The 12861-nt window shown below is 48.0% G+C and overlaps 1 protein-coding gene across 2 annotated transcripts in view; it reads left to right on the top strand.

Annotated features, from left to right (window-relative positions):
• MFN2 (mitofusin 2) overlaps positions 1–11885 on the top strand; it is a 383353-nt gene extending 371468 nt beyond the window's left edge. For both annotated transcript variants that reach the window (XM_069609906.1, XM_069609907.1), the window contains exon 18: positions 10514–11885. In XM_069609906.1, the coding sequence (XP_069466007.1) occupies positions 10514–10583 (70 nt within the window). In that variant the 3' untranslated portion in view covers positions 10584–11885. The remainder of the gene's footprint in view (positions 1–10513) is intronic.
• Positions 11886–12861: the final 976 nt, after the last annotated feature.

Genomic DNA, 12861 nt, shown 5'->3' with positions numbered 1-12861 from the left:
TTTTCCCCTTCTCACCTTCTCACCTTGCTTTCTTCTCTTCGTCTCCCCGTAGGTGCTGGAATGCTGCAGGAGATCCGGATGGGCGTCGCAGAGCCGAAGGCGCCACGTGCAGGTAAGAGAAGTGCGAAGCGTGGTTTGCTGTCTGGGCGTGGCTTAAATAGCCTTTCAAGTAGTCCCAGGTATGTATCCTTCAACTGAAGGTATGTATCCTGCCACCAGCCACACCCGTGTGGTTAAGTAGTTCCCTTTTCATCTGGAAGTTGTAGAATGATCTGCCAGGTAAGGAAATTGCAGCATGGTCTGCCAGGTAAGTTTGCCCCAAACACTATTCCTTCCATATCTTGTATGAGCCTGGCGCCGATGGTGCCAGGACTGTTATCCCTTATGAGCCTGACGCCAACGGCGCCAGGACTGAGTCCAAAGAGCCCCTATCTGTGGTGGCTGGGACTTCCCTAGTATACATGTTGCCTGCCTCTGAGGGTGCTGGGCCCTGTCTGGCTCCTTGGAGGTAGGCATCATGACAGTACCTCCCCCCAAGGCCCCTCCCAAGGATGTACTGTCCGGAGGCTTTGGTTTGTGTGGAAACTTACGATGAAATTTTTGTATTAGACGAGGTGCATGTATATGATCGCTTGGTTCCCAAGATCTCTCCTGAGGTCCATATCCTTTCCAATCAATTAGGTAAAAAACCTTTGACTTGGACATCTTAGAATCTAATATGTCTTTAACTTCGAATTCCAGTTCCCCATCTACTGGGATTGGTTCTGGTGGCTTGAGTAGCCTGGTTCCGGGTTGTACAGGTTTCAACAGTGATACGTGGAAAACCGGATGGATTCGCATGTTGGGGGGCAGATCGAGTTTGAAGGCTACCGGGTTGATTACAGCCTTGATTGGATAAGGCCCTATATATCTTGGGTTAAAAGTTCGCGGGCCTTTAAGTGGTAGATGTCTAGTCGCCAGCCACACTTGATCTCCAACTTGGTAAGGAGGTACTTCGCTCCGATGTAAGTCAGCATTTTCCTTATATTTGTCCTTGGCCTGCTGTAAATGAGTCTTGGCTTCTTTGAAGGCTCGGGTTATGGTGGCATGCAAGTTATCCACGGCGGGCATTTCAAGGCCTTGAGGTGGTTCAAGATCCGAAGTTCTGGGATGGTGGCCAAATAAGGTATAAAAAGGAGTCTGGCCAATTCCTGAATGCACAGAATTGTTGTACGCGTATTCAGCAATCCATAAAATGTCTTTCCAATTATATTCTGATTGATGCAACATGCACCGTAAGTACTGTTCCAATGTCTGGTTTGTTCTCTCGGTTTGGCCGACGGTCTGAGGATGGTGGCTGGTAGATAAACGCACATCAACTTGTGCCATTTGGCAACATCTCTTCCAGAACCGAGAAATAAACTGGCTTCCCCGATCGGAGATTAATATGGATGGAAAACCATGTAGACGAACGACGTTCTCAAGAAATTCCTTGGCTAGGGTGGAGGCTGAAGGCAGCCCTTTCAAGGGAATAAAATGGGCCATCTTGGAGAAGAGGTCTACAATTACCAGTATAGTATTAAATCCATGACAAGGACGTAGGTCAGTTATAAAATCCAGCGATAAAGTGTACCAAGGTGCCGGTGGGATGTCGTAACGGACCGGCTGGTTTTTGCTTTTGACTTTTATTTTGGGCGCACACTGCGCATGTCATCACGAAAGATTTTATATCCTTTCGCCAGGAGGGCCACCAGAAATGCCTTTTAATTTTTTCTTCAGTTTTAGCGATGCCCGGGTGTCCTTCCATTAGTGTCTCATGATGATGGGCAATAACGAGATCTTGCAAATCCTTTTGAGGCAAGAACAGTCGCCCCTGGAAATAAGGTAAATCGTTAATTGAAAATCTGGGATCTTTCAGGCTCCATTCTTGCAAGGCTGCAGCGTCGAAAAGCAATTTAACTCTAGTTTGAATATCCTCTAGAGTTTGTGAGGAGATCACCCCCAAAATTCTCTGTTCGGGAATAATCGGAACTGGATCTAGAGTTGGGGTAGAATCGCCCATTCCTATTCGAGATAGTGCGTCCGCCTTGCCATTCTTGCAGCCGGGGCGATAGGTGATCACAAAGTCAAATTCTGCAAAGAACAGGGCCCAACGGAGTTGGCGTGAGGATTGAGCTTTGGCCGTTTTTAAGTATTGCAAATTCCTATGGTCTGTAATTACGGTAACAGTATGTCCTGCGCCGAGAAGGTAATGACGCCAAGCCTTGAAAGCTGACTTGATAGCTAATAGTTCTTTATCTGTGATTGCGTAGTTAACTTCTGGAGCTGAGAATTTTCTGGACCAAAAGGCCACAGGATGCAGTTGGTTCGAGACTGGGTCCCTCTGTGATAGAACCGCTCCCATGGCTAAACTAGATGCGTCAGTTTCCACAACGTAAGGGAGATCTGGACGGGGATGTTTTAACACAGGTGCGGAGGTGAATTTAGTTTTTAGTTCCTGAAATGCTTGTTCTGCTTCCGTAGTCCATTCGAAGCGTTTGTTTTTCCGTAAGAGGGCTGTGATGGGTTGAACCACTCGAGAAAACTCCGGGATAAACCTTCGATAGAAATTGGCAAAACCAAGCATGCTCTGAACCCCTTTCACAGAACTAGGGGATGGCCATTTGAGGATCGTGTCCACTTTCCGTGAGTCCATTCGAACTCCCTTTGGCGTTAGGACGAAACCAAGAAACTCAACCTCCGTGACGTGAAAAATGCACTTTTTGAGCTTTGCAAATAGTTTGTGCTGGCGTAGTTCCTCCAGGACGGCCATAACATGTTTTCGGTGATCAGATTCCGAGGAAGAGTACACTAGGATGTCGTCAATATATATGATGACACAAACATCTACGAGTTCTCGAAAGACGTCATTCATAAAATACTGGAAGGCAGCAGGTGCGTTGCACAACCCGAAGGGCATCACTTGGTATTCAAAGAGTCCCTATTTGGTGCTTAAGGCTGTTTTCCATTCATCGCCTTCTCTGACGCGCACCAGATGGTAAGCCCCTCTTAAATCCAGCTTGGTAAAGATGCAGGCATCTTTCACCTGGTCGAGGAGTTCAGGGATCAGAGGCAGGGGGTAACGATTCTTAACCGTTATCTGATTTAAGGCGCGATAGTCAATACATGTTCTAAGGTCGCCTTCCTTTTTCGGCACGAAGAACAAAGCTGAAGAAGCCGGTGACTTTGACGGGCGAATAAACCCATTGGCAAGATACTGATCCAAATACTGGCGTAAATGAAGATTCTCTGGTTCGGTAAGGGCATAAATCCTACTACAAGGTGGTTGAGCATTGGGTACCAGATCAATTTGACAATCGTATGGCCGGTGAGGTGGTAAGGTGTTGGCCTGTTCTATTTGAAAAACGTCCTGAAAGTCCTGATACTCAAGTGGTAGTTGTGCTGACAGAGGTTACTGAGGCTAGACCCACTTGTGGATTTCCGGAATAACAAGTTTGTCTGCAGTTAGGAAAGGTGATACTCTTTGCTCGCCAGTCAATTCGAGTATTATGTGCTTCTAACCAAGGGATCCCCAAGATTACCTGAAATTGTGGAGCCTTGATTACGTCGAACACTATGGTTTCCCTATGACCATCTTGGCCAACCAGTGTCATTTCTGTGGTAGAATGTGTTACCGGCCCAGAGGCAATTTCGGTCCCATCAACCGTGGTAATGACATCTTTGGTGATTTTTGGTCGGAGAGAGAGACCAATCCTGGAAGCCAATTCAAGATCAACATAGTTCCCAATAGCCCCACTGTCGAGATAGGCCTTTATGCCATGTAATCGTTGAGGCTGCTTTGGATCCACGAGGGTCATTGGCATGATGAAATGCGAGGTCAAAGAGTTTGTCTTCACGCTCGGCAAGCGGACCTCTACGCTTGTCGGGCTTGATCGTTTCCCGAATCAGATTTTGGAAGGTTTTGGTCTGTGGCTCCAACCACCTTCTTGGGTGGTTTTACCGGGCAATTTCATAGAAAGTGTCCAGACTCTCCGCAATAGAGACATAACTGGTTTTGCCGTCTTCTTTCTCGTTCTTTCTGCGTTAGGGGTCCTTTTACTCCCCCAATTTGCATTGGCTCCGAAGTGTCGGTACTCTTGGGGTTTGCGTGGGTTTTTACCAAAGCCCGAGTTTCAAATCTAGTCCGATCAGTCTTTCTATTCTGGAGTCTATGATCAAGTTGGATCACTAAATCAATGTATTCCTCACAGAGTTGGGGTGGATTCACAATTTGAGCCAAAACGTCTTTTAGCTCTCCACGAAGTCCTCTATGAAACAAGGTGATTCTTTTATTCTCAGACCACCCAGTTTCCACGATCAGTCTGTTAAATGTGGCGATATAAGATAGGAGGTCTTGGTTCCCTTGACGCAAAGACAGAAGTTCGTTATCCAAGGCCTCACCCTGGGCGTGCCGGGCAAATAATCTCTCCATACTAGCCTGGAAGCGTTGAAAGTCAGGAAGGATAGGATCGTCTTGATTTACCAACGGAATAGACCAATCTGCTGCACAGCCGCTGAGATACGATAAAACAAAAGTCACCCTAGTTTGGTCATTAGGGAAGGCCCCAGGTCTACATAAAAAGTGTAGACGACATTGGTTCATGAAAACAGCGTATTTCTTGGGGTCCCCTGCAAAATGTTCAGGTGGGGCCAAAGGCATGTTTCCCGGCAGGTTAATTTGCACCGGGTTAGTGGAAGCCATGGGAGTGGACTCTCTCCCGGAAGCAGGTAATGGCTTTTGTCCAGCCTGATTCTGCAAAAGCTGTTTAGCCAGGTCATCGGTTCGTTCTTTGGACAAGATCAGTTCTCTTCGAAGAACGTTGGTTTCTTGGCGGGCGGCGTGAACTTCCGCCCGTAATTCCCCCAATAGTTGGGCCAGTTGGTCTGTTTCGGAAGTCTCCATGGCGCCTGGGTGGGTAATTGTGGGTAGGCTTCGCGTTCTGTAACGCTCACCTGGTTCCCACGGAGGCGCGGGCGTGGTCTGGACGGCAGTGGCCTCTTCGAAGGAGATGTTCAGCACCCTGAAGATGGAGTGGGCTGGGTTCCCAAATCTGGCTTGTCTGGCTCGGATGAATACCCTTCTGTGAGCGAAAAGGAAGGGTTAATACTCTGCGGGTTTTGTGTTGATCTCCCGTTCCCCTTCTCACCCTCCTTGCAACCCTTCTGTAATTCCCTGTGGAGACTCACCTTAGGGATTGAAAAGGCGAGCTCTCCATCCTGCTTCTGATGCAGCGGCGCGTTGGGATCCAGTTACATCACTGGATAGTAAGTTCGAGTTCGCTTGTCTGTTCCGGTAAGTACCGTAAATGTTTATGGCAAGCTTGAGTCTAAACTGTTCCTCTTCTCTTTTTCAGGTAATGGAAGACTCCGGGCTGAGGGCGGTTTCCGTCGAAAACCTGATTTCAGGTGAGTTTTGGTGTAGGCCCACTACTGTCTTTTCCTGTCTCTTTTTCCTTAGGGGCCGGAGTTCGAGAATGCCGAAGAAATGGAGCCGGCACGAAGCAGAAGCTGAGTCCGACCTGTAAGCAGGTAAGTTTTAAATAGTTTGTTTGCTACGGTTCTTGCATTCACTAATGTGATGTTTGCTTTTTCCCCATAGGGGCCGGGGTGCTGAAATGCCCAAGGAATGGCATCGACCCGAAGGTAAGAAGAATTAGCTTGGCAGGTAAGTGCTTCTTGGTTATTTTCCCCTTCTCACCTTGCTTTCTTCGCTTCGTCTCCCCGTAGGTGCTGGAATGCTGCAGGAGAATCCGGATGGGCGTCGCAGAGCCGAAGGCGCCACGTGCAGGTAAGAGAAGTGCGCCGAGATGTATGCGACGCGGTGAGTATTTAAAATGATGTCTTTTTGCAGGAACGTTGGCGCGCTGAATCCGGAATGCAGCTTTAACAGGTAAGGTTTGTTTTCACCTGTTTCTTCTTCCCTTTTCTATCCTTAGGTGTTTCCAGGATGCTGGCAGGCGTGGTTGAGGACTGGAGCAGGAGCAGGAGCAGGCACGGTGAGCGTCCAGCTGCTATGAGCAGAACAACGCGAAGCGTGGTTTGCTGTCTGGGCGTGGCTTAAATAGCCTTTCAAGTAGTCCCAGGTATGTATCCTTCCACTGAAGGTATGTATCCTGCCACCAGCCACACCCGTGTGGTTAAGTAGTTCCCTTTTCATCTGGAAGTTGTAGAATGATCTGCCAGGTAAGGAAATTGCAGCATGGTCTGCCAGGTAAGTTTGCCCCAAACACTATTCCTTCCATATCTTGTATGAGCCTGGTGCCGATGGTGCCAGGACTGTTATCCCTTATGAGCCTGACGCCAACGGCGCCAGGACTGAGTCCAAAGAGCCCCTATCTGGGGTGGCTGGGACTTCCCTAGTATACATGTTGCCTGCCTCTGAGGGTGCCAGGCCCTGTCTGGCTCCTTGGAGGTAGGCATCATGACACCAGACTCATGAATGCCGTGGCGGCCCTCCTCAGAGCGCAGGGTCTCCACATCTACCCATACCTTGACGACTGGCTCGTCAGGGCTACATCTCTGGAAGCGGTTCACCACTCTTCCCATGCCCTTATGAACACGCTGCACGATCTGGGCTTCTCGCTGAATCTCAAGAAGTCACAGCTGCAGCCCACGCAGACTCTGACCTTCCTGGGCCTCATCTGGGACACATGCTCCGAGAAGGTCTTCCCGTCAGAGGACAAAATCTCAGCCATCAAGAAGGCCACCGCCCACTTCCTCAGCAGAGAGGTGACCTCGGCATGGTGGTACCAACATCTCCTGGGTCTACTGGCAGCGGTCCTATTAGCCGTTCCGCACACCAGACTAAGGAGGATTCAGCTGCACTTCGCGGCCTCGTGGAACCAGGAGAGGGGCTCTCAATCCGAGATGATCAACGTCCCTCCATCTCTCCACCCGGACCTAACATGGTGGTCCAGGGACTGCAATCTACGGACGGGCAAGCCCTTTCGGCTGACCCCCATGCAGGCCACCATCACCACAGACTCCTCGCTCGAGGGCTGGGGAGCCACCTTGGACTGCCTCTCAGTCCACAGCACCTGGACTCGACAGGAGCAGGAATACCATATCAATTGGTTGGAGCTGAACACCATCTGGCTAGCGCTCCGAGCATTCCTACCGTTAATCAGGGGCAAGGTTGTCCTCATCCAGACAGACAACTCGGCAAGCATGTACTACGTCAACTAGCAGGGAGGCACCAGATCCCCTCCTCTGTGCAGACTGGCTATCGGCATGTGGGAGTGGGCCCTAGAAAATGACATTTACCTCACGGCAGTCCACCTCCCGGGGAATCCAACCTGGAAGCAGACAGGCTCAGCAGGCTGGGAGTGGACAATTACGAGTGGCAGTTAAACAACTTCATTCTTCAGGAGATCTTCAGCAGGTGGGGTCACCCCCACGTGGATCTCTCTGCCACCTGGCACAACAAGAAGTGTCCCCAGCATCTTGGAAAGGTCAGGGCCCAGGCTCGCTAGGCGACGCATTTCACCTCCCGTTGACGGGCATGAAAGCCTACACCTTTTGCGCCAACTCCCCTGATCCGCAGGGTAATTTGCAAGATCAAGGAGTCTCGCCGAATCCGCATGATTCTGATAGCTCCATGGTGGCCGGCCAGGCTATGGTTTTCGGAGCTTGTCAGCCTCTCAGAGGTGCCCCCGATTCACCTTCCGACGGGCCCAGCACATCTTCTGGCGCAGCAGGGGGGCAGAGTCATCCACTCTGCCCCAGGGAAACTCGCCCTCACAGCGTGGTACCTGAGCAGGTAACGGTCGGCATCTTAGCCTCTCACAAGCCAACCTACAGATCATACGGAGCGCCAGGAGCAAAGCCACCAGGGCCCAATGCAAAAGCAAATGGACCAGATTCTGCCTTTGGGGGTCCTCCAACGGTATCGACCCCTTGGTGTGCACTCTGGACGACGTGCTCTCCTTTTCGACACACCTCGCTCATTCAGGCGTGCAGGTGGACACCTGCCGCACATATCTTGCAGCCATTGGGGCTTACAGGAACTCGGAGGAGGCGCACAAACCATTCGAGCCAATGGCGTCTGTGGACATGAGGCTGGTCACCATCAAGACGGCCTTACTAGTCAGCCCTCGGCTCGCAGAGTCAGCGAGATCCATGCGCTGGTCGCCTGTGAAACATATACCACCTTTCACAAGGACAAGGTAGTCACGCGGACACACCTGGCATTTCTGCTCAAGGTTCAGTCAGCGTTCCACTTGAACGAGGAAATAGTCCTTCCTACGTTTTTTCCCGATCCCAAGGACGAAGCGCAGAGGGTGCTGCACTGCCTGGATGTCAGGCGTGCCCTAAAATTCTACTTGGACAGGACCAGAGGGTTCTGCAAGTCAGACGCCCTATTTGTCACTTTCGGAGGCTCAAGACCAGGCTATCAGGCCTCTAAGGCTTCCATATCCTGCTAGATGGTCTCTGCCATCAAAGAAGCATACAAGGGCCAGCGCAAGCCACTTCCAACCAACATGCATGCCCACGCAGTCAGGGTCAAGGCAACAGCCACTGCATTCCAGCGCCATGTCCCTTGGCAAGTCAGGGCAGCCACTTGGGCCTCCTCTGCTTTCTGTAAGCATTACTGTTTGGATGCTGGTTCTAGATCTGATGCGGCCTTCGGACAGGCGGTTCTCAGGAACCTATTTGCTTAAGAAGGGTCTCCTCTCCACTCTGGGGCTACATTCAGTTGTAATCGCCCATACAGTATGGAGGAAAGGGGACGGGGCGTAAGAGTAATTAGAAGTTACTCACCGTAGTGACTAACATACTCTTAGTCCATAGTCCCCTTTCCTCCATACGTTTCCCCCCTTATAATACTGGTGTCATTAGGCAATGTTAAATCTATTGTCGACGCATCAGTGGGGAGTAAGGTGTGGCGCCGGAGAGCAGAGTCAGGGGAGCGCATGCTCCCTGTGCCGCACCCCTGTGTGCCTCTAAATTTAAAGGGGAAGGTTTTTTCTGGTGGAAAAAGTTCTTTCTCCCGTCCCTTGGAAGGGACGCCCATACAGTATGGAGTAAAGGGGACTATGGACTAAGAGTACGTTAGTCACTACGGTGAGTAACTTATAATTTACTCCCTATAATGCGAAGCTGGGAGTAAAAGCATAGCTCTGCTTCCTGACTGGTGTATCTTTAGTAAAGTAAAAAAAAAATTGCAAAAATGCTTTTTTCTTGCAAGCCAATCATTGTTTGGTGGCTAACAATTCCCATAAAGGATGAGAATATGGGCCGTCTTCACCTTAGGATGCACTGCAGCAGAGCTTCACTTTATGATTTTGTTAGTCACATTTACCTCACTTGAGCTGTGCATCAAGTTGGTTAAAAGGATCAGACAAGGACACACTATGTTATTGCCCTATTTTACAGAGTAAAATAGGCAGTTAATGTTGCATTTCTGGAGCCCAACAAGTATGTTTTCATTTTCTTTTTCCTGCAGTACTTTGTACACTGTATTTGCAATCCACTCTCATATGAAGCCCTCGAGAGCTATTTGCCCCCTCCTACACCGCCATCAGGTTGCTCTGATCGCTGGCTGAATCCTAGGATCGAAGTCCGCGTTCTGAGCAACCTAGCGGTTGCTTCCCCCACCCTCTCTTCCCTTAACATAATCTTCCCTTTCCCTCCGACCCCCAATTATCTGATGGCTGTGGCGGCAGCAGCCCGTCGGACTTCGTTCTTCCTGCCGCCGTGGAAATGGGAGAGGAGCTCAGCTTGGAGCCCAGTCTTCCAGCTCTGTGGCAGCCATCTCTACAGAGTCTTTTCTATGAATGAGTGGGATGCTGCCAGGCATACCATTCATTCATAGAAAAGACACGATCAGCACCCCGGGTTTCTGTATTGGGAACCCGGAGTGCGAATGGCATTAGTAACCTGTTCCACAAGCTATACCAGAGGGGTGACATCCCGGTGCCCTCGTTAAAAGCACTCGCTTCGCTCGGGCCTTTAGCTCAGGCTGCCGGGCCGTTACCCCCAGTATAGCCTGTGGAACAAGTTACTAACACCATAAGAGCATATGTCACAATTGAAAGTGTGAGCTTGCAATTCTGCAAGATTATCTCATGGGATGGAGGGAAAAGCTAAAAAAGGTGAACTTTAGATTTTGAAGAAGGATGCAATGGAATTGCGAGGGGGCGGGGGGTAACTGGTACGGAATGAAGTCAGATTTGAAATTGCAAGTTGTTCTAAACCCTGTCATGCAGCCAGTTTGAGAAAGAATGTCTGTAGGGGGCCCTCAATTGAACTTTAGATTTTGAAAAAAGATGCAATGGAATGGTGATGGGGGTAACTGGTACGAAATGAAGGCAGATTTGAAATTGCAAGTTGTTCTAAAACCTGGCATGCAGCCAGTTTGAGAAAGAATGTCTGTAGGGGGCCCTCAATTGAGCAATCAACCTGGAATGTGGAGTGGGTTTAGCAAAGGGAGGCTGTAAGAGTGACATCTGGCTGTGCCTATATATGCCAACACCATCATTATTTGTTTTTGTAGAAATAAAGCTGGATGGCTGGACAGTGAGCTGAACATGTTTACTCATCAGTACCTTGAGCAGAGTCGATAAACCAAGAAGACGAGCTACCATCTGTAGCAGAGCAAACGGAATATAGACACATTCAGCCAACACACGACCCCAAATCCATCGGGGCCACAAGCAAAAGCATATTGCTGGGCTTAGTGTTGAATTGTAAATAGTGTTTTGCTTTACAATACTTTACTTATTTAAATACTGGGCACTTTTGAGTGTCATTTTGTTTCTTGTTCTTCAAAACAAGGGTCCTTTGCTCTGCAGTGATGATGTGGTGGGAGCAGGACACCGAGGTAGCTGTGCACTAATCCTATATTTGCTACCAACGTTGAATTGTGCCCTGGAAGAGAGAATGAAAAAAGTGTGAGTGCCTATTTGTTTAAGTGTTAAATTTCTTTCTGTTAACTTCCAAACCAAGACTCAAAAGCCTGTCCACTGTCTGCCACACATCTACCATCAATTTCAAACTCATTGTTTGTGTCCTCTGACGATTCCCCGAAGACATTGGCATTTGCTGAAACCTAGATCTAGCATTGTCCTGTACAGAGTAACAAAGCCACATGAGCATTCTTACATGTATCAATTTCATAATATACTCTGTCTCCTTCTAACATGCTGTGAGCACCCCACTTCAGTGCCAGTTTTTAATTCGTTTTACTCCTGTCTCCTATTCTAGTACCCCTTGCTCTAGGGCGCCTGGCTGTTAATGGGGATTGCACGTAGGTACATGAAATTGGGGCAGCAAAGTGCACCAATGTCACCTTTGGTCTATCATGCTTGCATCTTTTTGTAACTGGTTTGAATGAATTTAGACTGGTCTCTGTTGATCTCTGTGAACTATTAAGTTAACGGAATCTAGTGTACTTGTGTCCAAAGTAAGTTATTCATATCAGTTGAACAGCTCTCCTGGTACAACACGTCTGCCTTATAATTCTGGGTACACTGTAATCTTTATATGAATTATTTATTAACATATGTTCTATTTACCTTTTGCCTGCCCAATATTTACATTTGTCTATATACAAAATTTTGTAAGTACGAAAATCTCACACATATTCATTCTATGAAAAAAGCTTTGTACTGTTTGTGTTCTGTGTGGCAATGCCTGTGGAGGACCTATTGCTGCATAAAAGATCTTAGTTGATCTGTCTGTAGGAGGGTGGGTGCTCCATTTGGTATCTCGAGACACCCAAGAGCACTTTATTGATGGCTGCTAGTGTATATTATTATTTGTTCAATAGATGTCTCCAACGATCCGTGCACATATTTGCCTACCTGATTCCTGTCAGCACTACTAATACTGCAAGCCAACATCAAAATAAATTGTACTGTAAAGAATTGTTTGTGTTAAGAATGGTTAATCCGTTTGATGTCTTCATGAAAGCCCTTGCTAGGGGGAAAATGTTCATATAAAAAATAATGCCAATCAGGCTTCTGTGCCTTTTCATTTGTCTGCCCTCCGAACAACTCAAATGTGTAGACCCAGGACCTTATTTAGTCCGAATTTGGGTAAGTGTGAGATTTTGAAAGAATTTCTGAAGTCACTTCCATTGTAAAGATTTCTGAGGAACATTAAATAGGGCATTTTAAAGGCATATAAGTTGTGTACCAAACCTTGTGTTTCTCCACCCTTGTACTACATCTTTTGGCCAACACTGCCGAAGAAATGGGTCTACCGATGGTGATACTTTTACTGATAGCTGTCTGTGTAACATAGATTTTGTTTTTCACTGCCACCATAATATGCCCAGATTCCTGCTGAAATATATACACATATATTTTCAGAAAATGTCCATTTGGGCCAGGGAATTTCGGCTTTTGTCCAAAGTAAATTGAAAATATGCCCATTCATGTTTCAGGTCCCAACGCTGAATCCTGCAGGAGCAGACGAGAGTCCTCTAGGCTGCTTAGTCTGGTCCTCCCAGCAATCTTTTGTTAACAACTACTGAGCTGACCAAGCTGGGGGGAACTGGGAAGTGGATGAAATAACAAAAAGTCTGGTCTCATCAGATGGCTTCCAACTCCAGAATCTCTCGGTTTTCAGGAAACCTGCAATAAATATGTCTAATGGTTAGACATCTTAATCTCACTAATTACTCCCTTAAATTTACTTCCTTTCCTCCTCTAATTACCCGACTACCTCCGCCCTTTGCTGGGAGGTAACACTCAGTTCCAAACTACCTCACAATGATCATAGGACCAATCATTGCTGCTCAATTAAATCACCATCTTGTATTGGGCAAATTCCTGCTTGCTGACAGTAGTGTTAAGGAAAACAACAGACTAAAACCAACTGAACCCCACAAGAAATAAA

This window comes from Ambystoma mexicanum, chromosome 8 (assembly GCF_040938575.1).
Source record: "Ambystoma mexicanum isolate Mex_15411 chromosome 8, UKY_AmexF1_1, whole genome shotgun sequence".
NCBI lineage: Eukaryota > Metazoa > Chordata > Amphibia > Caudata > Ambystomatidae > Ambystoma > Ambystoma mexicanum.
This window is presented reverse-complemented; position numbering and strand designations above follow the sequence as displayed.